This window comes from Amborella trichopoda, chromosome 2, assembly GCF_054954075.1.
Source record: "Amborella trichopoda isolate Santa Cruz 75 chromosome 2, AtrichopodaSantaCruz75HAP2 v2.0, whole genome shotgun sequence".
Taxonomy (NCBI): Eukaryota; Viridiplantae; Streptophyta; class Magnoliopsida; order Amborellales; family Amborellaceae; genus Amborella; species Amborella trichopoda.
This window is the reverse complement of record NC_142337.1, coordinates 1,196,516-1,223,016: the sequence shown is the minus strand read 5'-3', so window position 1 is coordinate 1,223,016 and position 26,501 is coordinate 1,196,516. Positions and strand designations below refer to the sequence as shown.

At 36.9% G+C, this 26,501-nt stretch overlaps 1 protein-coding gene and 1 long non-coding RNA gene across 30 annotated transcripts; one reads left to right on the top strand and one right to left on the bottom strand.

The window, feature by feature from the left end:
* Window positions 1-1,329: 1,329 nt before the first annotated feature.
* Window positions 1,330-26,501, top strand: LOC18427270 (uncharacterized). 29 transcript variants are annotated; one of them, XR_016048779.1, is made up of 13 exons: window positions 1,330-1,754; window positions 4,199-4,823; window positions 5,853-6,037; window positions 6,490-6,570; window positions 6,667-6,708; window positions 6,794-6,838; window positions 7,646-7,732; window positions 8,092-8,218; window positions 8,852-8,918; window positions 9,192-9,298; window positions 10,062-10,126; window positions 10,233-10,338; window positions 26,147-26,501. XR_016048779.1 is itself a non-coding variant. In XM_020663007.2 (13 exons), exons 1-13 carry the CDS (start codon window positions 1,737-1,739, stop codon window positions 26,275-26,277), a joined length of 1,719 nt encoding a protein of 572 aa, XP_020518666.1. In that variant the 5' UTR covers window positions 1,330-1,736; the 3' UTR covers window positions 26,278-26,501. The 29 variants fall into 29 exon arrangements, 7 of the variants coding, with proteins under 7 accessions (XP_020518666.1, XP_020518665.1, XP_088713377.1 ...); XR_016048778.1 differs by having other exon boundaries at window positions 9,192-9,314; XR_016048777.1 differs by having other exon boundaries at window positions 9,189-9,298.
* On the bottom strand, window positions 14,749-15,583 carry LOC110006666 (uncharacterized). Its single transcript, XR_002279801.2, has 2 exons — window positions 15,483-15,583; window positions 14,749-15,376 (listed from the first exon to the last, which is right to left on the bottom strand). It is a non-coding gene; the product is annotated as an uncharacterized LOC110006666 (long non-coding RNA).

Below are 26,501 nucleotides of genomic sequence, written 5' to 3'. Positions count from 1 at the left end.
GATGGTTCCCATCACCCGTATCAATTGTGGCTTGGCACTAGGTTCAATAGAGGCACTGTGTATGATATGCATATGGAGGATATCATAATGGATTTGGGGCTCGAAATAGTCATTACTATTTCACAATTTTGGGATGATAATGATTTTCTCAACCCCTAGAGGTACGAACCTATCGCGAACGTGGAGTCTGAACGAAGAAGCTGTCCTATTGGCATATTCGCTTCAGTGTTTTTTTCAGTTTGTTTAGAAAAATGAAACAATCCGATATTTTGATTATTCCCATTCGTTGATTAATCCCCAATTGAATAGTATATAATCCCCGATTGAATTCATACGTGGTGAAGAATTGTGTAAACTATTCCCATTCATTAGATGTCAAATTGAATAATTTGTTGTGAGTTACAAAATTTGAGAATTTTTTTTCGGAACATTATGTCGAATCAATTACACTCTTACAACCACCCATTTTGAAATCAAAGGGGCAAAAATGATTATGACCTCTTTATGTAAAAGGTAAATGGTATGTGTGTAGATAATTCTATAAAAATTTACTTACTCACAAAAATCTATATAAATTTATCTAAATAAAGAAAAAGGTGTAGAATGAAACTATTTACCTCTAGTACAAAGTGGTCACAATTAATATTGACAATTGGCTATGAAATTGGATAGATGCATTTATTCTATGGACCTAATTTCTATGCAGCCAATTTTGTATATGTAGAAATGAGGGCCTATTAATAAATCTATTTTCAAATGGATTTTTGGACTTAATTTTTAAGGATATGTAATATCTAACATGGAGATCATGAATATGAAAAATAAGTAAATTTTTAAAACTAAAAATAATAATTCTAATAAGAAAACATTTGGACCGTTAATTTCCATTGTGTTTAGATGGAACATATACTTGCATCCATTTTAAGAAAGGTACTTTACACTTTTTTCACTGCATATGCAGCCATGCGGTCTAGCCCGCATGAAACAATTTTCTTTCTTCTAAAGTTTAAACTTCAAAATAAAATTTATTGAGCTTTATGACAATTTTCTTTCTTCTAAAGTTCAAACTTCAAAATAAATTTTATTGAGCTTTATGACATACCGACGCTATCATATTTTACATTTGATAGTTATAAGTACTTGTGATCTTTTTTTTTTTTTTTAAATGTTTTTAAACAGGTGCGGATGTATTTGTACGAAAGATAAATAATATCATTATATGTAATATCTTAAATAAAAAAAGCTAAAACTAAAATAAATTTTTTTTTTTGTTGACTATTTTCCGACCAGTGGATTATGTTAGATTCAATCGGAACCCTTCGAAAGTTTGCGCACTCTCGAAGAGTACGCTATTGCGCCCCTTGAATGATTCCCTTGAAAACTCAAGTAGTGGAAGGCGGGAAGAACTAAGAGGGAAGAGAGAGAAAGGAAAAGGGATAGAGAGATAGTGAGGGAAGAGGGCCGTAGAGAGAGAGAGAGGAAGGAGACGGTGGGAAGAACGAGAGAGCGTCCATGGCGGAGACATCAATGGGGCGTCCTGTAGCGGCTTCTCTTAAATTCGTTTTAGAGAGAGAGAGCGCGTCCATGGCGGGGATACCAAAGGGGCATCCTGTAGCGGTTATTGTTGAACTCATTTTAGTGAAATTCGAAACGGGAGATGCAAACCCTAAAATACCTCCTCCTGTTTTCACCTCTCTACCCCCTCTTCATTTCTTTGTCCGGCTTCAAAGAGCACCATGCCAGAAAAGCACCAGGTTTGAATCGTCCATTGCCAAACTTTCCTGCTTTCTCTCTCTAGATGTTCTGCAATAACGTTTCTATCTCTATCACTGTTCCTCTAAATTTCTCTCAAATTTTCATTGGATGTAAACTCACAATAGTTGTCTGATTGTTTTGGATCACATATATTACTGGTTTCCACATTATACTAAACTTCTGTTCACGAGGGTTATGTTTCCATTTAGGCTTGTATATTTAGATGGTAAATTTGATCAGCTCAGTATCTCCTTCCCTCAATTTTTGTTTTTATTATTTTAATTTTGTGTGGAACTCTAATGGTAGTGTAATCTGTAAAATTTGCAGCTATATTTTGTTAACCTTGAGATTATCAATGGATGAAACAATACTCATCAATTGAATTATGGAGTCCACTTTGGGCTTAAATCTATTTTGCATCGACAATTAGACATGTGTAGCTGTGTTAGAGTCTAACACTGAAACGAGTATAAAAAATGCCCAACTTGAAATTGGCATTTCCGACCTGAATGTCCTTAGACCAAAAATACTTTATTCTGAGATTTCAAGCGAACATGCTAGGAAGTGTCCAGGATTCTAAAGTATCAGACACGAGCTCACGACATTTGTGTGTCGATGCACTCAAAAAACATTGACATTCATGTCCATGTTTGACAGGCTTACATACAGTTGAAAGAGTTGACATACACAATCCAAGAGATACAATACAATGATAGCACACTCCAACAATATAAAATCATGCACATGATCTTCCCCATATTTGCGATAATATTAGCCATATACCTAATTCCTCTCAAACTCTACTCAGTTTCAATTGGTGAACGTTTATTGGCGAGAAGTTGATGGTGCTTGGTGGTCATGGCCTTAGCAAACCAATCAGTTGTTATGAGTTCGTGCGAAGATAATTGGAAAAAGGTCAAGTGGTTATTAACCAGATTTCAGTGAACCTCAATGTTTCTGATCCACTCACTTAACATTGGACCATCCATATAGAACAAAGGTCATAATGAATGCGACACAAGTCAAATTTATGCCCATATCTTGAAGATGGGTATGAAGAGAAATTGCATCACTAGTTGCAGAAGACATCACCTTGCGTTTGAGATCACCGCTAAACTTAGAAATATAATTTAGAAACAATGTTTTGTTTCGTAGTCTTCTTAGAAACTCACAATAGCCCATAGCAGGCATATGCATGTTGACACATTCCACCTAAGCAGCACAGGGTAAGCATATATGGACCAGTTTGGATGGACCGCTTATTTATAAATAATCCTCTTTTTTTGCACTGCATACTTGAATTAATAAAAGGCATGGTATGGTCCACCCCATTTATTCATAAGTCCCATTGTCTAACCTTGCCTGAAAACAACCATTTCTCTGCCCCACCTTCTTAAAAACACTTGTTTCTCTGCCCCACGTACTTGTAATTTGTTAAAAAACCTCTATTGACCTCAATTATAGATGTCCTTAATCATTAGGATGTCCTTAATCATTATACTTAAGGGAGCGTCGACACTGTCCCTGATCTGAAGATTGTATTTGAGGTCGTAGAAATGAGCAATCTTGCGTTGAATGAAGATAATCTTTGGTATTAGGGAGGGTGAATATACTTAAATTGACTATCAATGTGAGTACATGGCTAATAACTGGATGAGAAATGGTAAGGTAGATGGGAGTATGGGACCTCGCACTAGCTCAAACACTATTTCCCATTAAAGAATTTCTCGTTAAATTTAATTCAAGAGGTGTGTGTGTGGTGTGTGTTTGCAACAACATGATATAACTACCAAGTGATTCACCTGAACGTCGATCAGATAATGAAGATGTGAGATATCTTCACATGAAACTAATGATGGATGCAATTGATGCTTAAGGAGAGATGTAGTACGAAAGTAAGGTTGCCTTAAAAACAGAACTATATCATCTGCACAGACAAGCAAGCTGACACTGTCACTGGGAATTGCTGAAGGAATAGGGTGCATTGTAATTGCTTTGTTTGAACCAACAGAGTGGATGATGCCTATAAGTTTCTTCAACCTCAACTTGATGTAATCCTCCTCCCTATATGAAGGTATTCGGAACCTTTTCTTATGCATACAAGTCTACCAAGATGTAAATAACTGAGCTCACAAGAAGTCCATAGATCAACATAGTTTGCTGCTCTCCTGAATGGAGGTTGCTAGGGATCATTGATAATCATTCTGGCTTCTTACTGTGGGGTAATTGAAAGGAAGGAATGGACAATAAGAGAAAAGAACTGTGTATGTTGTTTACAGTATTCTAGAACCCCCAGAAGAGTTCCAGAAATAAGTATTTAATACCAACATGGAAATAAGTTGAAACATTAGGATTGATTGACAGTCATGATACATAACTTTTCTAAATTTTAGCCTTTTCCGTCTGCATTAATGTTTGGTGACATTTTGATCTCAATTTTCAGGGGCCATATCTTCGCAGACGGGAAAGTGCATTCTTTGATTTGTTACGAAGGGATTCAAAGCTAATGGACCAAAACCTTTCAGGGGATCCAGATGGAACAGGAGAAATGAAACCAAAAAAAGCATCTGGGCATAAGCCCGAAAGCATATCAGCTTCAAATCCTGTGCTAGAAACATATATCCACTCATTACGTGAGGGGCAATATAAAACTTCACTACCCTCACAATTTTTGCTTCCCCCAAATTTGGGTCCTTGGGAAATTAATTCAAATCAAAAGGATATCAGTTCACAGAGTTTGTCAAAGTCGAATACATGGGCAGGGGAGGTAGGAGAAAATGGTCTAGAGAAGATGGACAAAGTAGATAATTCAATGGATGGGTTTGCCAAAGTCATTGACGCGAACAAGGAGTTCCAACATGTGAACAAGAAGAAGCCAAAACCAACAAAAAGTGCACTCCCTCAATCAGCAGCGTCATATTACAGTGGGGTCAAGGTGCAAGTCGAAGTTCTGGCATTATGTGATGGTGTCAATGAACTAAACAAATATTTGAAAGATGGAAGGGCCAGACTTGAAGCGGGTGTTCCGGGAAAGTACTTGCATGTTGTCATTGAACCACTGCTTTCTGGTATCTTCTGTCATTCTCTTCATTATTAATATATAGCACAATTGGGTTTTAAGATTTCTATCATTAGGATGTATTTTATAGTCCAATGGATTATGAAGTAAATTAAACCCAAAAATATTATTGCATTTTTGTAAATAATTGCAAATGCATCACTGTTTCTAAAAATGATGGCGTTTTCTTTTTTTGGGCAAGTAAATGATGCTGTTTTTCACAACCTAAAGACAGACACATTTTGACATAAATAAGATCAATTGAAATGGCAAAATACTCTGTTTTCAAAACCAACACGCTCAGTTTCTTGATATTCCTGTATTGAAACATGAGAAACTAAGCATCCATCATTTTTGATGCATAGGAAATGTTTTCTTATCATAGATGTTATTAGCACTTATATTTGTAAATTTCTTATTTAGTAAATATGCATAAATATAATATGGGATTGTTTACAAAGAGTCTGTTTATCTTTTGTACATAGAGGTCACAATCATTCCTACACTTTAGATGTCAATTGGATGCCTGAGGGGTGAGTCACAAAGTGCGAGATGTTTTTTTTTTTGGAACTTTGTGTCTATTCAATGACACTCTTACAATCACCCATTTTGAAATTTAAGGGACAAGAATGATTGTGACCTCCATGTACAAAAGATGAATGTTATCTTTGATTTAATTCTGTTAGTTCGCTTTTTTCTCTTTGGTTCACAATGGCAGGAAGAGAGGGGGGGGGGGGGGGGGGGGAGGGGATGGGGAGGGGGGAGATTAAGGTGAAGCAACGATACCTACTTATCTAAAGTAACAAAAACTTTTGCCTTCTACAAACACATATATTATTTGTGTGTGTGCATGCGTCCGCATGTGCATGTACTTTTGTGTGTGTATGTGTGAAGTCCACTTGATGATAGTGCATGTACTTTTGTGTGTGTATGTGTGAAGTCCACTTGATGATAGTGCATGTACTTTTGTGTGTGTATGTATGAAGTCCATTTGATAAAATTCCTTGTCTTAGAACCTATTCATTTGTTTGTCCGACAGGTGTTGGACCCATTATATCAACCATCATGTATGCATTTTACTTGAGCACAACAAAAGATGATAACCAGCTCTGCACGATGCCTGTCATTAATATGAAAAGGGAAGATCTTGCCTTGTGCAATGAGCTTGTGTGGTTACTTGATTCATGCCGTATTGACAAGTCATCGTTGATTTTCATTGATGAGGTGTGTAACATTCTCCATAATATTAACACAGCATGCTGCTCTGTAGTATTATTATTTTGAGTTATGTGCTTGTCCATCATCTCTTTCCATGATGAGTTATCATTTGTCTCTGGCAATGTCAATATCCATATCTCATCATAGACATTGTCTTGAAATTCTTTTTATTTGGGAAAGTATAATGGGAACCAATGGACTATTGATCAATCACTCCCGATTGAAATGTTGGGGAGTAGGACTCCATTGAGGTCATGTTCTGTTCTGGCGGGTCCTATTATCTCTCCATCACAATTTATGATTTCTTTGGACAGTCATTCCCTCGATGGACAATAGTTTCCTATAGTCTTGTATCAATTGCCCATTTACTAATCAAAATTACTAATCAAAATGAAAATGCTGAGAAGTGATTAGCCTTATTGTCGTGTAAGTGATCTTGTCTTTGAAAACCAGAGCAGATTGATCTTTCATACTATGATTTATATGGGAGTCTCAAACTGGTCCTCGTGAATGGTCATGAACTTCCCACCTCCCTAGAGGTAATGCTGAATATCGGTACTTATTGCAACAATTTTTGTCCAGTGAATCTTGCAATTTGATTGCCCTTCAATGTGATAGTATATTATCTCTTTTAGAATTTGAAGGAGTCGGTGGTGGAAATATTCAACCGCAAACAGGTCTGTTTTTATCTTTTGTGATAGGTGACTTATTTCATCCAGCCTGCATGAAACCATCTAACTTGTTTCTGTTCATGCGTGACAGGATGATTCTCTATATCCTTGGGTGGAGACTGTCACAGTGGTAGAGGTGTATTATCCGGAACTATTCTTCTTTTAAGTGGGAGGAAGAACTATTTAATTTCAAATAGTTATGGCCAATGATTTGTCTTTAAAATTTCAGAATTTTGTTTGTTATGTTGAAATTGTTTATTTTAGAGAAGCTATTTGAAATGGGAAAATATAATATGATCCCTATGGTCCTAAGATATCCATATGGATATGGACACTGATATGAAGAATGGGGATGCAACTTGGCACATATCCAAATTTAGATTGGGGTGCTGATGTAAGTATCCTATATAACACAATTATTAGAGCATTTATAAAGTAGAAACACATACATCCAATTCATAGATGGGTATAAAATGTCATAAATGCATAATATTGCATTTGATTCATATTTTATTTTATTTTCTTAATAGTTATGTTACACATACTAGAATCCTAGTATTATCCGTTATCAATATTGGTTCCAACACAGTAGGAAACCAGCATGTTAAACATATGCAAGTATATGTGCATCATGTTATGATCATGGTACCCTGTGGGTATCACTGTTCATTCAGTTTGTTGGGTGGTGATGCAGGGAAAGTAGGGATATGCAATTCATTGATTGATTTATACAACCAATCCCGTCCAATGGCATCCAACCAGTCAATGGGATGGTGATCAGTTGTAGTCCTAAATGGATGATACTAGTCTATTTGCCCATATGACAAAAAGAAAAGTGTAATTTTTATGCTGGATTTAATCATAAAACTATCACAACGAGAATATACTTCATTAGTTTCATCAGATTGTACTTTTCATTTCTTCGTCTGGAATTTGTTAACAGGGTGTTTCTTGCTGCTCTGTTGTTGCTGAGAAGTTTGCCCTGACAGCACCTGAAATTTTGGCCGGTCGTGGATTCAGTCGATTCCTGGTACTGATTATTGTACCCATTCATAGCTTTTGGGAATTGATCAGGGCAGTATTTAGAATATGAACACGTGCACAGATCATGCATATGGTCCAGAAAATTGAAATATCATCGTAATACATTGATATGTTAATTTACTTTGAAGGACTATTTAATCCTGACCAATTTTAATATTTTCCTTCCTTTGGCCCTGTATTTTGGATGCCAGATTGGGTTGAATTTTCTCATATTTCAGGTCCGGATTGGTCCTTTGATAGAATTTTTTGGTCTGTATGATATGTGCAGGTGTTTATGCTATCATTTGATCATTTCCCAATATTTTACATACTATAAGATGATTAATAGTTTTTACATGCATGTAGCTTGCTGGCATCCTCTTAGACACAGAAAACCTGACTAATGCCCAATGCTCATCCAACGACAAATATATGGCAACATTGTTGATCAATGGCGCTGGTCGTTTTGGCTGCAATGGACTTTACATGATATGTAAGTTTTTATTTCAAAATTTCGTTTTTGTGATTTCTTTATTTGCAAGTTCACATTTATATAGGTGCAGGTAGACATACTTTTGAAATGTGTTTGTGCACGTGCGGACTCATGCTGTTCATACTGACTCTTATATATTCTACCTAGACACTAATTTGTGTCTTTTGAAATGGATATAATTGGCAAGCTACTATATTTGTGTTACACAAACATGGACACAGATATGAGATTCTTTGACATTAAAATTTTAAAATAAGATTTGGGGTCTTCACGTCATCATCGTAGCCTTTTCCCAATTAATTGGGGTCTTCACATATATTTTATTATTAAGTTATAAATGAAAAACTAAAATGTTTAACTAATAAAAAATTAAATTAAATATAAAGAATATTCAAGTTGTCCATGAATCATTATGATTTAACTTTCGTGTTTAGACAAGAAGAAGTGCAAATAAACGACATTTGAGATGGTTTCTTCTTTAGGTTGCCTCCTTCGTGTTTCTTCATTTCATTCTGTTCAATCATAGGTAATGATATACATGCATAGCTTACGTACATGATGGATTTATGCTTATTTTTTCTCTTTCTTCTTTTTGTTGGAGCTAAATAGCCTAATAAATCAGAATGCATGCAGTGACGTATAAACTTTTTGACACTCCTGAGATCAAAGTGAGGGATATCTTGTGCAAGGATTATAAAAGGTGGGCAGGAAGAACAGGTAGCGCCTTGGAGCTCTTCGTTCTTTTGCTTCTACATCCATTTTGATTCTTTTTTTTGAAGAAGTAAATTTTTATGGATATTCTGAGGATCTGATTTACAGATGGCCTCTCTGGTGTATTATTTAGTCAAACATGGTGATAACTGAATGTTTTGTTCCATGAAATTCAAGGCCTTTTCAAGTGTAAAGTGGTCTTAATTGTTGTTTTTGGAAGAAGAAATTGGTTCTTCCTGAAATAATTTTAATATTGAAGCAGGTAAATCTGAATCTGGGTCTGAGTTGGACATTTCACATATTGGAATGAGTTCTATTGGTGTTTCGCTTGGGTATCTTCTTTCTCTGGAGGAATCTGCACTGGAAGAGGTAATTCGATTCCGAAGTAAGTTCTTATCTCCTAGTCTATTACTTAGGTCCATTTATACTATAAGTCCTCCCTCCCTCCCTCTTCTCTCTCTCGTCCTGTGTGACTAATGAAAAAGGGTTTTCTTACCCAAAACGGTTTCCACATTTGTTTCGTATGAAAATATTTTCCAGGAAATATTTTCACGTGAAAGAATTTCTTATGTGGTTAGGTGTGGGAATATTTTCACACCAATTGGTCCCAATGCATCTTTTTACACCAATTGGCAGTTAATTGGTGTGAAACTATTCCCACTCCTAACCACATGAGAGAATTTTTTCACCAAACGTGGCCATTTATGTAGGAGCACATGGCTCCCTTTGCCCAGCGTATAATCTATTTATGAAATTGGATTCCCCAGACATATTTACTAATGTCTTTCAAGAATCAAATTCTAAAAAGGCTATATTTCCCCACCCACCCACACACACGTGTGCACACACATACATATGCACACACCCACCCACACTCCCACTCCCACTTCCACACACACCCACACCCACACCCACACCCATATACACAACAAAAACAGCAATCCTGTAAAAAATGGATGTAAGATTATTATATAAATGTCCCACAAATATTGATAGTTTGATACTGAAATTTTATCCGAAGATGGACTATGCAGTAATTAACATATCATATAAATTAAACTAGGGCAATGTAATCTGATTTGTGTTTTTTAGCATATGCTCATTAACTATGATTTTATCATGTTGATTTCAGAATCAGAAGACCTTCGGCTTCTTGTCATTGTCACAGGATACTATGATGACCAAAAGAAATTCAAGGTTCGGAATTAAAAGTTTCAAACTCTTCTTTGTAGACTAGTGCAAAAGGCCTATATCTTTTGTTGTTTATACGTTTTCATAGGACTGATTGATTAGTTTGGTTCAGAGGGAGCTCCTGCTATCATCTGTCACCAAAGAGCTTATGATGAGTTTGCTGGAGTTCCTTGAACTGAATGCATCCCGACTGCCACTGAAAATTCTTGATCGACCAGGTGGGTACCCTTGCTTGTTATGTATGCGTACTTATCAATATGGACCTAAATCTGAATGCTCCATTACTTTTGGACCTGCATAGACAGAGTGGTATGTATCCCGCGTTTGTGTATCAGCAGATACAGATATTATGCACATAATATTACATGCCAGTATCTGCATGTTCTGTGTTTGTGGATATGTATAATGTGTATGCATGCATTTATATCTGTATATGGTGGGTATGTATGTATATATGCATGATATGGATGTACGCTCGCTTGTGCTTGTGCGTGTGTGAGTGTCTGGGCGCTTGTGTTCCTGTAGATTCATTGAATGATCTTTTTTTCCCTTTATCTTTTTCAAGAAAAAGTGGATCTTAAAAGATGGATCTGGCCATATGATGTACATCCCATGTCAAAGTATTATTGGTCAGGGTTATGACAGTAATCAAAAGAAAGGGATGTTGTGGATATTTTGAAACTAGGTGGGATAGTCATTTCTAAAGATTATTTTAGGTTTCATGGTCCTTCTGTCTTGTGGGACTTATAATTATGTGTCAGTTAAATTTTCCTTTAGATGGAGATCATCATCATCATCGTTATCATCATCATCATCATAGCCTTTTCCCAACTAATTGGGTGCCTTTAGATGGAGATATAAGATGTTTATTTTGTTTGTGGAAGCTAAATGTCGATGCATCTCCAAGTTCTTACATGGTAAAATTGGAGTTTCCTTTTAACTAAACTTCCAAGCTACCCAAAGTCTTTAGAATTTTGACGTAGATATTTCTTAAAGAGGATTGAAAATGCCATTCATCTTATAGGGCGTTTTATAACAAGGTGCATCTTTCAAAATAAGGCTACAATATCGAATATGGTGGCCTTTTTTATTGGATTAGGCTTTACTTTTCTGGTGTATGCCAAAGATGCGGTGATGTACCTTATAATGTCAAAATTTCCTGATTTGATCAAACATTGGTGATTTTGATGTATTTTTGGTGGTCATTACATATTGGCATGATGGCCAATTTTTACAGAATTTGAAAAAGCATGTACCCTGTTATTTCTGTTTTTTTTTCTTCTGAAAAGCCATTGTATATGTTATATGCCCATTGTTTCTTGAATATGTTAATGAATAAAGAAAGCACCACGTAATATTCCTTATAAAGTCTGTTATTTATGATATTGTTTTCAATCATTTATAGTTTAAAAGTTAAAAGTTAAGTATTCCTTTTTTTTTTTTTGAAAATTTGAACCCCAATGTATTGGCCGCTACCAATGTTCCAAAAAATGTTGCGTGGCACCTAGGCGGCTTGGGGGGTTCTGGGAACCTAGGTGCTAGGCAGGTGCCCAAGGTTGTGGTACACTAAACAGACTTACATGCATATATGTGTGCTCCAAACATGCACATATGCAGATATATTTATTACTCAAGTATATTTTTGCATTTACACACACACAAACCAAGTATCTATGCAAATATATGTGGTCAAATACTGAAACATATTGAATTCGTCATTGAATAATTTGAATCAAATTTCACTTTTCACAATTGCGATTAATCCATAGTATTAAAAGTAAGTTCATTAACCATCAACCACAAAGAACAACTAAGTAAAAGACTAAAAGTAAAAGATATAAATATACCAATATACAGATATAACTGAGATGCTGAAAGCAAAATTCCAAAAACTGAAATGGTACAAGTGTATATTGCTACTTCATAGACTCTAATCTTCGGACACATTCCAAAATCCAAAGTTAAAGGGAATTGAGCCTTCGATCTTCATTGTCTTCAGAATAATTGGCCTCATCGCGAGCACCTCCTTCCTAGTCAAGGCCATCATCTTCAGAATCATCACCCCATTCAACATAATGGTTCTCAATTTATTATGATTCAGCCTCCTCGTCCTATGTCTCCCTCCTCCTCTATGATCTAAGAGTAATGATTTTTTATCTTGTGGTCCTCCTAGGGTTGGAAGCGGCTCTAGCCTTGAAGCCTCCTCAACCATATCCCATCGTTTCCAACTTTCATTAATGAAGACCTCTGTAGTTTCAAAGTCTTGGACTAACTCAAATATTTGTATGCAACCTCTTCTCATGCCATTGGAACTCTCATTTGACCTTTGATTATACCTGATAGAGACTAAATCATTGAACCTCTTTTGCTCAAGCCCATTCCTTTTCTTTATATGCACCAATGTTGGCGGATTCTGCTGCCTAGGTGGCCAGAGCTCATGGCAGCCTAGGCGGCTGGGCAGCTGCCTCGGCAAGTGCCCGGATACTTGGGTGTCCTGTATAATGGGGGCCCAGCCACCTAGGTAGGCATCCAGTAACCTGGGCAGCTTATATAATGGGGGGGGCTCCAAGTCCTTGAGGATTATTGAAACCCCCCGATTTTTTGTGCATTAAACATTTTTTTTTAAAGAACATTGTTTTGTAGTTTTTTGCGTGTAATTTTATTGTGCAAATCAATAATTTTATTGTGCAGATCAAACTTATACATACACGACTTTGAATTGTGTATTGAATGACTAAAACATCGAAAGAGTGAAAATATCCCAAGACTCATCCACTATGCAACAGAGCCAAATAAGCCCACATTGCAACATCTCAATTACCAGCAAATGCTAATTTTCCATTACAAATCACATCTCACAAAAAAATTCGCAACTCAAGCAACATAAACTAACAAATCGCAAAAGTAGTCCTTAAATATAATAAGCCCAAATATGAGGTTGAGTTTCACGACCACCAACAATATCATGCCACCTCCATGACCATCATCAAATGCACCTGAGTTTGATGATCATCGTCATCATAGTCTTGGCATCATCATCAGAGTCGTCTTCCTCATATTCATCTTCTTCCCATGTCTCCTTTGGGTCTGCCTCCTCCTCCCATTGGCCTCTTTCCCTGGACCTTCACCTTCTTCCCCTTCCCTTCACCTTCCCCTTCCTTAGTGTTTGATCTGGCGAATACTGGTTCATTGGCGAATACTGGTTCATTGCCAACATCCTCCTCGCACAACCATTCACTCGATTCATCCATATCTTTCACGAGGATGGAGTCGATTATTTCATTCTGCCCTATATTAGATGTTTATTACATAAAAAAAATAGTGCAAGTTAGGGTGGTAGGAGATGAGGACAAATGGTAAATTCCCATCTCGAAGGTGCTGAAATTGCACTCGCATCCAGACGATGTATAGTCAAGTTAAAAATCCAGTGACACATCCTCTGCAAGTGAGCTGCACTGTTCATGGTTGGCCCACCATGAAACTACAATACACCAAAAAATAAATAGAGTGTCAATGTTCAAGAAGACAGAAACAGCCGCCCAGGCAGTTGGGTCGGTTGGGGTTCCCAACTGCCTGGGTGGCCACCTAGTGCACAAATTGACACTTGTTTAGGGTACTTGGGGGGGGGTGGGTTGACAAAAGTGGGGTGTGGAGTTGTCAACCATGGAATCTAATTTCTTAAAAACTGAAATTTACATGTTCAAGGTTTCAAAAAACGCTAGGTGGGGCCGGTCTGGTGTCCAGTGCCAAAACCTCAGGCACCTTGTGGCACAAATTCTTTAGATATACGCATATATGTGCTGTCCAAATGCACATATATGCATATATTTGTGTCAATTTTGTAATTTATTGCATTTGTATGTATTGTAACATACTTTTTTTAATATAAACATATCGCATGTTAAGAATAAATATGTTCAAAATTTAAATCACAAATTTTTTTAAAAGAGCGATAAGTCTAATGGTCTATGTTATTAGTAATAGTCTCCAACTCTCCATGTTCCGTAATAACATGGACTCCAGCTCTCCTACCTCCAATAACACCCTAAAAATAATTCCAATGAGAAAAAAAAGTTTAGGATGCTTCTTCAAACCACAAAAAGTACTTTTGATTCTCAGAAATAGGTATAGCTAAGAGATTTAAGGCTTATGGAGGTGTTCTTTTAACTTTGGGGGGATTGAAAATAACCCCCATAATCTATTTAAACTTTTTTGGCGGTCAAAATTGCCCCCTTTCCCCTTTGGGCACCTTTAAAAATTAAAAAAAATCCCACAGCCTTGGGCACTCGCCCAAAATTAGGCGCTGGGCACCTGCCAAGGTACAAGCGCCCAGAATGAGGCGCCTAGGCCCAGGCGTGCGGCTGGAGGTCTCTTGGGCACCTAGGCGAGCGCCTAGGTGCTCGGCAGACCATTTTTTAGAACACTGCATGTTTAAAAACTAAAACTATAAAATAGCCAAATTTTTGGCATTCATTAGCCATTTAAGCGAAAATACAAAGTCACATAACTTTAAACTGTGAAATTGCCCCAAATTTTGACATAAATGTACATCCATAAGCATTTCAAACATTACTTCAAACTTGAAAGTTTAAAAGCCTCAAGTGTCAACTTCAAACCACTACCCAAAAAAAAAATCCAACACATTGTAGAGTTCCAAAATCCAAAGTTCCAACATTCAAACAAGAGTATATGACTTAAAAAAGAATTAAATGATCATGAGCCCAATTGGGTTTCATTATCACGTTCAACAATGTCATCTCTTGTCTCTCCCATCAACATTCTATTAGACGATGATGATGATTCCCTGCCATCATCATCAGAATCATATCCCTCTGATGCATATTGGTCTTCTTCATCGGTCTCTTTTGAATCTTGTAGCTCTGACTCCTCTTCCTCCTCCCTCACTCTGTTAGGTTGTCCTTCCCCTTGCTCTTGGACCCCTTCCTATGAGATTGGGACTCCTTCCTTTGAGCTTGGGAACCCCTCCTTTGAAATTGAGAGTGTATGATCCTCATGGGGTCTGACTGAGGTCCCACAGCTTGCCTCACTTGACTACAGGTCAAGTCCTCTGCAGCATGTACGAGATCCTCATCTTCGGACTCTATCAACCACTTGCATGACTCATCCAACTCTTTAATTTCAATAGGATCAATGGAATCTCGATCCATGTGGCGTCCCTCAATTTCTGATTGTATTGAATGTACACAAGATCATTTGGTCTTTTGTGCTCATGTCTGTTTTTCTTTTGGTGTGTATCTGTTTCATAAATCATAATGCATATTCCATAAATAACTTAGAATCTAAAAATAAAATTACATTATCATAAACTTTAGAATTAGGTAAGTACTAAAATTGCACTCACATCTCGATGAGCTACATGTCAAATTGAGAATTCGTATAGCCATCCTTTGCAAGTGCTTAGCACTTGATCATTGGTCCTCCATGTACCTACATCACAATCTTAGATTTCAAAGAAATGAAGTAATAAAGAATAGAATAAAATTTTGTTAAACTTTCAACAAAGAAGATAAATTTAGCTTACCCGCCTTCAGAGTTATCCTTTGCCTTAGTTCAAGTTCAGTGCCAAGTGGCCCCAATGCCATTCTATAATTCTCTAGGTCTATTGACACCTTTTCTTGCTCTTGTACAATGGGGATGAGTCTGACCACACATGTATCGATGGCATCCATAAAAGAACCCTGAGTTTCAGTATGTGGATTGTCATAAAAATAAGCAGGGTTCAAATAGTAGTTTGCCAAGTGGAGGGGCTTCCCAAGCTTGAGTCCCACTCACTTTCTAGAATATCCAAAATAGGCCTTTTGAATTTATCATTGTGATCAAAATTTTGCTTAATCTCCTTGGTAAATTCCATGGCCTTGTAAATATGGCCCCATAGCAGTCTCCTTCTCTCTATCTACTATGCAAAACTTTAACAAGTGGCTCGAAGGCTTTAATTGACCAATCAACTTGCTTACAAAAGGTGCTTGATATGACAATATCAACAACCTTCCTCCCCTTTGCATGTAGACCACTTCAATTAGTTTTACTCATTAGAAACAAACATTTTTATTGAATTATCTTTTTCGCTCTGAAGCGATTTCAAGCACAAATAAGAGGTGACGAATCTAGTTATCCCTGGTCTCACTAACCCATTCTTACAAAATTTTCTCATCAAAGCCGTGACATACCGCGCATAGGGTCCAAAAAATGTGCGGCTTCTTTTTCTCAAGCTCCCTACCAGCTACCATACTATAGGCAGCCATGTCAGTAACCACCTGGACTACTGCTCCCCCACCTCTATACATTTCTCAACCAACTCCAAAATGAATGAAGCATCATGTTCTTTATGAGATGTATCAATTGAGCACAAAAACATTGTGCCCAGTGGACAATTTACATCTAATTCATTACACTTCTATGCCTCTGGTCAGACCATCCATCAGTTTATGGTTACTCCAAGCCGACCCCATGCATCCCTATGAGTCTTGAGATACTCATTGGTCATTTTTAAATAGAGGCCCCTTGAGCTCATATAGGGTAGGAATTGTATATCCACTGCTTCACTATGGCTTGTAAGCTCTTCAAGAGATGCTTGCTTGGTAAATTCACCTGGCCACATACTGATCTACTGTTTCTTTTCGATCCTCTTTTAGATGGCTATCAGTTGTAGTTTGGCCCTTTCCTTGAGCTGCAACAGCAGCATCAGAGGGGGCAAAATAAGAATTCATAGGCCCTACACTACATCGCTTACTATGCCCGATCTCCACATCTATTATTGGCCTTGCCCTACTTTCATACTCCTCTTCTCTTTGGTTCCAAATATCTTATGATCTCCTAATATTATCCCTTTTTCTTTGAACTCTTCTTTCTTCTTCTTGAACCCTTTTAGAAGCCCCAACATCTCATTCCTTACTTCTACTGAAACTTGCATGCAAGGTGCAACATGCCTTTTTATCCCGAACAAATGCTTCCTGAATCTATTACTTCCGGATGAATAGATTCTCTTACAATAATTGCATTGAATCTTTTGTTTGTCCAATGGATTTGGGCATGTCCCATGCTTCCACCTCGACTCAATTTATTTCCCAGTTGAACAAGAAGAAGACATTGTGATTCTGTGAAAATGAGTATGTGCCAATTGACAACTCAAGAATCGGCACTCAAGATAACCTGAAAGTACAGAAAAGCTCAATTTAGTCAAACTTAAGCAAACATTATTTATTATGAAATATGAAATTTCAGTTTACAAGTTGAAAACACAGCTAAACATATTACTCAATGCATGTAATATTGTCAAATTTCATATTACAAATTGAAAACATAGCAAAAAATATAGAAACATATAGTAATATTTTCAATTTTGCATTACAAATTAGTCAACTTTTCTCAATTTTTTTTTTGCATTATAATCTATAAACATAAGCAAAAAAATGCAAAAATATATAACAAGTATGTGATTTTGCATTATAAATTATAAACATAGCCAAACATAACAAAAACAATATAGGCAAACATTTATTATAAATAAATTTGCATCATAGAATGGAAATACATCCAAACATACCTCAAAAGTATATTATAAATTTTTGATCTTGCATTAAAAGATAGAACCAAAGCCAAATATATCCAACAATATATCATAAATTTTTTTATTTTGCACTATGAAGTAGAAACATAGCCAAACATACCTAAACACATGTTATAATCACAAAAGTAGCTAACAAATCCTTCAAAAAAAAATAACAAAATTCGAGTAGTTTCCATAAATGTGATGCCAAAATTCAAATATAAACACAAGAAAATTATCTAATACATAATGCCAAAATTCAAGTACAAATACAAGAAAATTATCTAAAAAGAATATCATAGTACAATACTAAAACAATGAAACCCTAAACATAAACATTTAAATCTACTGACCTTTCAAAACGCAATTGAAGTAGGCTTCAATCGCTTACTTTGGGTTGCTAAAACCTCTCTTTTGCGACTTTTTTAGCCTCCAAAAAGACCCTTGTCCAATGGCTTTTGATATCAAAAGATCGAAAACATCAAGTTCGAAATTGATTTTAAAAAAAAATCCTATTCAAGGTAAAAATGCTGAGATTAGCCCACTAGCTCATATGACATATGAGTTTATATGAGCCCCATGGCCCCGATTGAATCTGGGCCGATCTTACGGTCATGACTTAATTTTGTATTTTAATTTTTATTTTTTCTATAAATCCAAATAACTTGAAATTTTAAGCGTGTGTTCTTCAAAAATAGGATAATGTAATAAAAATATCAAAAAAATAATTTACAGGAAAGAAATGGAGTAAAATACACTTGAAAGTTTTGGGGTATTTTGGTCAATTTATTTATTGCGATTTAGTTTTTAAATATTTTTATTAGGTGCCCCTTGATGAGAAGAATGAACGCCTAAAATTGCAAGCTATTTGGATTTGTATAAAAAAATTAAAATTCAAACATGAAATGAGGTCATGACCGTCTAATCGGCCCAGATTCAGTCTAGGCCGTTGGTCTCATATGTTCGTATAAGCTATTAGGCTAATCTCAAAATTTTCTACTAAAAAATGACATGGATGGATGTTGTGAGAAACCATATGGGGACTTATGGTCTTCCTGATGGTATGACCCTTGATAAAGTAGAATGGCTGAACATGATTCGTGTAGCGGACCCCAAATAGTTGGGATAAGGCTCTGATGAGGATGAAGATGAAGGGGAAATTGAAGTGATGCAAATGGATTCCGTTGATGTTCTGAGAGGAATTGATTCCCCAAAGCCTGAATTGCAAAAACCATATTTCCATGACGGATTCTGCTCCAAATCGCATCTAGCAGTTTATTTTGGCTCCCGGGATGAAATTGTCATTTTCCAGATCTTTTGGTCACCAAATCCTAATCATCATTTTTAGGATTTGTTTTGGTCACTAGGATGAATCTGTCATTGTATCTTTGTTTTCAGCCCTGGGATGAGTTTGTCATTTTCTCTTTGTTAGTTGGTCATTTTGGGATTTGTTAAGGTCTAGGGATTTGGTGTAGAGACAAGTAATTTATTGTGTGAAAGTTTCCATGAGTTGAAGGGTCAAAATGTGTGGTTTCAATGCTTAGAAGTTTGGTTTCATGTATGGGAACGTGGATACATGAAAGTTGCATGGAATTATGGGTTATAGGCACATGGGTAAACTAGTCCTTTTCATGCTTTGTTGGGGGTATTTTAGTTATTTTCTAGTTTCAGCAAACTGGTTTATATATATGGAACATTGTTATAACAGTTAGCTAGTTTTTGTTGTTAACTTGATAATGAAAATCTTCTTCCTCCTCATTGGTGAAGAGAGAGAGAGAGAGAGAGAGAGAGAGAGAGAGAGAGAATTCCCGTCTTTGTGTACCTCGAGTACCTTGGGTTGGAAGGCCACCCTTGTGTTCTGCGAGGACCTCAAGTGGCAAGAGTTAGGGCTGAAGATCCCTTCCTCTTGATTCCCTTGATCAAGATCAAGGAAGCCAGGTTGTTGTTGCACAATCAGCCTAGTATCTTTATTTTCTGGTACTGGTTTGCACCATATTCTAACTCTTATTAGAACCCATTGAAGACTTCGATATAAGGAAGGAATATCAAATATGGAGATATTTGACTAACCTTTGTCGCCCAATCTTTGATCCTTGATGTTTTGGATTGATCAAGCTCAAATTAGTAAAAATGTCATTTTGTAACCTCCATTGGTGGTCAAAATAACTTCTGTAAAACAAAAGTGAGATCTGGGATGATTCTCGAACATTTCATTTTCTTTTCAATCTCAAAAAAAAAAGGACTAAATCAAAATTTTGAGCCCTTTTTTTTTTTTTCTTTTTTTTTGAGGGGAGGGGGGCTTTGGTTACTGCTAGATCGCAACACCCCCCCCTCCAAAAAAAAAAAAAAAAAATGCCTTTTTTAGTAGAAACATGAATATTTTTTTCCCTTGCCTGTGGGCATTTTCCAACCTAATGCAAGGGCTTTACTAGGTGGATACTTAGGTCTAGGCACAAGGCATCTGAATAGAACAATGGTCAGGATGCCTTTGGCCTAGACGACGTGTCCTGACCCCTTTCTGGGGCGTGGTGGCCTTTTAGGCGTTAGGCACATTGTCCTTTACCGTATTAATTTTGATTCGGGCCTCAGCATGCTCTTTGTATGCTGGTATTTTTTAACCCTGATAAGGGAAAAGTAGTATTTACCCTGTGAAATTAAGGGGTTTAGGAGCTGCAAAATCCTTGCTCTTATATAAAGTGGCTGTTTTTGTCTTACATTTGACTTTTGTGTGGAAGTAATTTAGTTATTTCATATAATTACCCTTATTCCAGACCATGGTGGTAGTTAGGGCTGCCAAAGGGGCCGGGCACGAGGCCTATTGGGTCGAAAGGGTAGGCTTAGACCTGGCTTGGCTTAGGAAAAGTGCCCTGACCTAGCTACAAGTGCTCGAGCTGGGCTCAGGCCAAGTGTGATCTGCGCAAACCTGTCTTATTCGCCGCCCTAGTAGTGTATGGCTGCCAATAGCCAATAGGGCTGGCCCGGCCCATGGGCTTCCGGTCCTGGCCAGGTTGCCAATGAGCTGGTTTCATGCTGGGCACAGGCAGCTTAACAGAGCTACAGGCTTGGCCCAGGCCCAATTGTAAAATTTGGGCCAAGGTCGGGCCACCCTTAACCAGGCTCAAGCCTAGCTCGTTGGCAGCCCTAGTGGTAATCTGTGATTTGAACTTTTCAAAAGTTATCCTTATCCAATAAAACTTTCATATTTTAGTCACGTTGACTTGCTCGAGTCAACTTAGAATGGCCACTAAGCGAGATTGAAAATGAAAACTCGGTTGGACAAGTTTTTGTAAAATTTTGATAAATTTTTACAAATGTTTTTGCAAATTACCAATATAAATGTGGTGGTAATTCAGATGTTGTTTGCCAGGTCAAGTCCTTAAGGATACCTCTCAGTTATTTTCTGCGACTAGGTTCTCTCTCTAGATCCTCAGTTATGTTCTCATATTTTATTCTAGTTATGCCGTTCATCTCAACTAAAATAGCTATTTCTTTTTATTTAAATATTAGTTATATAGTGAAATTTGAGTTGATATTTGATATTTTGATTTGTTACATTAGTATATTCACTCAAACATAACAAAAGTTAGTGAAATGTAATAATATACTACTCATTATTAGAATATAATGCTTCACTTAACCCTATGAAATTTATATAGATTTTTCTGCTTTTTCTTGGATTTTTAAAAAAAATTGGAGAAAGTTGTTGACTTTTTTTGAATAGATGAGTTGACTTGGTTTTTTTTTTTTTTGTCAGGAACCTAGTTTGAGTATGTAAACACTGCCTATTATTGATATCTAGAATAGATTTTTCTGTGCTGAGATGATTCAAATGTTCTTTATATTTATAAAAGTTCTTAATCACTTTTAGACATTAAAAGTTTGAGCCTTACATCTGGATACTATATATGCAAGCACAATTTTGCTTTAAAATTAGATTGCTGTGCTCCTTTATAAAATGTATAAATTGATCTTTAGAGATTTGTGAATGGTATAGATCATGTTAGATCTAAGCAAATCTATTCTATATACAGGCTATTATGTTTACAAACTTGAGCCAACTGACCATGAAGGACCCTAAAATTGTGGGCATCAAAATAGATTTACAACCAATAGACATCAAGTGTTTTTTTAACTCGTAATTATTTTTCACAATCTCCAACTTGAAATTATATACATTGTATTTCAGAAAATCAGCAATTGCAGCTACAATGGTTGTCTTACTAGTTCGGGGTGGCCCATGTATGAGATAGCTTATCATCCATGTCATCCCATATTTAGTGCAAATATTTTCTTTTGATGTAAGCATGCTAAGATCATGAACTAATTGATTTTTTCCATCCGATTTAATGACAATGTTTCCCATACTACGTGGATTAGAAATTGATTTGCAAACCACAATGAACTCTTACCTGCAAGAACCCTGCTGGTGTAAAATATCATAGGCTGTGAAGTCTCAACACTCCACTCAAAATAAAAGGCAAATATGTGTCTCTAACAAGGGTTATGTGGTTCTTGTGGAAAGAAAGCTTAGAATGTCTTACTTCCTGATCTGGAAGGAGAATGTAAGGTTCAATAGAATGAGACATTGTTGAAGACATCTCTTATAGATTGATTAGGGTGGAAACAAAATGTTTACAAGTCACGATCTGAATCTATGCTAACTATTTTGACTATTTTTTAATAGGAAAGAAAATACATTTCAAGATAGGAATTAATCTTTTGAAATGATTTGTTGTAAACTCCATTTTGACGTTCATCTATTGCAATGGATACATGTAAAAAATTGGATGCATGTGGAAAAAACAAAGAAAATATGTGGATGGTTACCCGGTTGATGGCTTGTCTTAAGGATGCAAGGATTGAGGGTGATGAGAGTACTCATTTCATAAGGTTTACCAACCATGTGGCCAAGTGAGTAAGAGCAATCCACTCTAAAGACTCATTTGGGTACCTAGATACTACTCTCTGAGATAAGGGTATCCAGGTTTTCTATGTGTTTCTCTTGTTTGGATACCTCACCAGCGCGTGGATGGGAAGCCAATTTCAAGAGACACCTATCTCAGGACAGACTTCTCCAGGTACCCAAACAGGCCCTAAAGGCATGGATGAGTCTAAAAAACGAGGGAAAGATAAAAGTAAGAGAAGGTAGAGGGAGAGAACTTAAAGGAGAGAGAGAATGCAGATAGAGAGAGAACGAGATAACCCAGATGGAAGAAAGGGAAGAAGGGGGATAAAGGGAGAGAACCGAGGGAGAGAGAGAGAGCAAGAGAGAGAAAAGGGAACACAAGAAGGCTAGAAGGAGGGAGGGAGGGAGAGAGAAAATGGAATGCCCGGAAACTAGGAGGGAGGGAGTGAGAGGAAATAGCGTAGAGAAGGGAATGGAGGGGAGGGAGAATAAGAGCACCTAGAGCAAGGAAATAAATGGATGGACAGAGAATGCATGAGAAAGTAGAGAGAACACAAATGAGAAAGAGAGAGAGCATAGAAGAAAGAGAAGAAATGTAGAAGAGAGAAAGATGAGAAGACAAGATAAAGGCTGTCCAAATTAAAGGCTAAAGATCAGAAAAAATTGAACTCATACAGGACATACAGATACTCTCTCTTTTGTCGAATCACAACTTGTCCTTTCAAGCACTCACCTGTCACATCAATAACAGATATTATAGCTATTAAGTAAACCCAAACTTTCTTTTTAAGAAAGACAAAGCGTTCCATTTCTCTCTCCCTCCCTCCTTGTCTCCTTGCGTTCCCTTTTCTCTCTCCCTCTAGTCTGCTCTCTCCTCTTCTCTCTCTCCTCCTGTCCTATCTATCTCCCTCCTTTTTCTTCCATCTGGTTATCTCGTTCTATCTCTGTTTGTGTTCTCTCTCTCCTCTAAGATATTCTCTCACTCTCCCCTCTCGTTTTTCTTTCCATCGTTCCTTAGACTCAACCATGCCTTTAGGGCCCATTTGGGTTCATGAAAGAACCTATCCTGGGGATAGGCTTCTTCTGGAATTGACTTCCCTATCCACCTGTTGGTGAGGTACCCAAACAGGAGAAAAACCTAGATAATCTTCTTTCAGAAAGTGATATCTAGGGACTCAAAGAGGCTTTTAAAGTGGATTGCTCTTACTCACATGGCCATATGGTTGATAAACCTTATGAAAGGAATACTCCTATCACCTTTAAGACGATCCGTCAACCAGGTAATCATCAGTATCTTTTCTCTTTTTTTTTTTTTTTTCCACATGTATCCATTTTTCCAAATGTATGCATTGCAATAGACGAGTATTAAAATGAAATTTACAATAAAGCATTTCAATGGATTAATTCTTATCTTAAAGTGTATGTTTTACCCATTCAAGAGCAGTCAAAATAGTTAATACAGATCCACATTGTGACCTGCGGGCATTTGTTCCCACCCTGATCAGTCTGTAACAGATGTCTTCCACAAGAACCATGAGCCCTTGTTAGAGACATATTTGCCTTTTATTTTTGAGTGAATGATTAAATTCCAATATTGAAATGTATTGTTTTGCCCATTACCGATCCACATCATGACTTGTGGGCATTTTGTTCCTACCCTGATCAGTCTATAATAGATGTCTTTCACAAGAACCATGAGCCCTTGTTAGAGATACATATTTGCCTTTTATTTTACGCTAATGAGGTTCTTGAGGTTGAGTGTTCAGTGTGGTTTGCTAATCGATTTTTCCATCGATGTAGTATGAGAAAGATTGCCATGAAATTGGATGAAAACAATCGATTAGTTCATCATCTTAGTAGGTTTATATCAAAAGAATGTTTTTGCACCCAATATAGGATGACACGGATGAGAAGTTATTTTATGCATGGGCCACTCTGAGTTAGTAAGACAACCATTGTAACTACAATTGCTGATTTTCTGAAATAAAAGTTAGAGTTGGAGATTGTGAAAAACACTTACGAGCTAAAAAACTCCTGAGGTCTATTGGGCGTAAACAAGACATCGATGGATATGTTTTTAGGGGAGAAAAAGAGAATGAAGTCTTGTCACATATCGGGAAAGAAGAAGAAAATAATACTGAGTTAGCGAAATCGTTATCTTCACTATGAGCTCAAGAAAGAGAGAGAGTTGATCCTAGTTGACTAAGTAGGATTGATATGGACATCCTTCTCTCTTACCTTAATAGAAAAGAAGAAGTAGATTTATTAGTTGATTTTTTTTCACAAGAGATTGACAACTTGGAATTTAACTAGGGGCAAATTTCAAGGAACATGGAAAAGTTGAAAAATCATACGCTCAATTTTGAGATCCTTTATGGTCAGTTGGCTTGCGTTTGTAAATAGGATAGATTGTTTATAGAATAGATTTGTTTGTAAAATGTATAAATTGATCTTTAATGATTCGTTAATGGTTTATATAAGTATATAGAATAGATTTGACTGTTGAATGACTAGGAACATGAGTGTTGTCATCATCCAAACAACGAATTGTTGATGCCATTGATTGAGAAACCACTCAATCGGGTTCGCACCCGATTCGCTTTGACTTGGTACGGTGCCGGTCCCGAATGACTAAACCTAGAAACTGGGTAAGTTTGACCCGGGTCCTAAGAAATACATATGCTTCATGTATTTTTTAATCCAGACAGGTCCGACTTGGCCTAGCTAGTCACTGACTCAGGCTTGGGTCCCAGGTGAGTCAAAGCAGAAGCCTGGGTTTTTAAACCCTGGTTGATGTGATGGAGAGAGGAGGACCTACCATGGGAGATTTCATGTTGTGGTGGGTCCTACTATCACCCTTCACTAGCCTTCCATTTGATTGGATGAGGATGACACTTGTATAATTCATAGTATACTGTCCTATTGTTCTGTCATTTTGGTCAATTTCCTATAGGACATGGATGTAATAAACCATGGGCATATGGTATTTTGTTCACTCCGCATCCACAGTCCATTGTTCACTCCGCATCCACTGTCCATTTCCCACGTGTACGGCAGAGATGAACTTTACTTCCCAGTGTTGGACATTTGTGTGGCTGCCATAATCTGCACCATCCATTTTTCAAACAGATGGTAGATGTCCTGTGTATCAGTGGTACATAGTGACATCTTCCTTTCATATAGAAGTTAGTCATTATCACAATAGAGAAAATGACTCTTACATATTATGTGGGTTCTAGGTGCCTTGCTCCTATCTGCTTGGATCAGTTTTTAGTGAGAAACATTTCTACCACTTCTTGGATCAGTTTTAGTGAGAAACATTTCTACCACTGTTCTCTCTCTCTCTCTCTCGTTTATTTATTTCTACCTCTCTCTCTCTCTAAGTTCATTGCACCTGTCTGGTTTGATCAGTGCAAGGGAGCAACAGTTTCTACAATTCTCTTTCAAAGTGCATTCCACCTGCCTAGTTTGGTCAGCTTATGGGTGCAACATTTCTTCAACTGCTGTGTGTGTGTCAAAAGATATATAGAAGACTTATTTTGATGTATTTCAGGGTTCATGGATTATGTCAGAGCATTTGAAATCAAGAACAAAGTTACATCGAGAACGACCATTGAGCGGCTTCTTGAAGAATTCGCTGTGTCGCTGCGGCATGGCGGCCATGACTACAATGAATTTGTCTAATCATTACACATTTTTTTAATATTCCATGCAATAATAACTCCCAAAATTCCGAAGTCCCTTAGAGCTTCTCTCTCTCTTGATATATATATCCATGCTCGGGGGTCTCTTTTTATATATGTATATGTGTCTGAGTCAGTGTAAGCTTGCATGTATATATATATTCGAAAATCTTTAAATTGTCGTTTAGATAATTATATCAAGATACACTATTTTAAGACTTGAAA

Excerpts from the sequence above, each read along its gene's own strand:
- LOC18427270 (XM_088857250.1), top strand. Across the intron at positions 4,824-5,852 it reads CATTGAACCACTGCTTTCTG|GTGTTGGACCCATTATATCA; the intron begins GTATCTTCTGTC and ends TTTGTCCGACAG. Across the intron at positions 7,745-8,091 it reads GATTCCTGGTACTGATTATT|CTTGCTGGCATCCTCTTAGA; the intron begins GTACCCATTCAT and ends ACATGCATGTAG.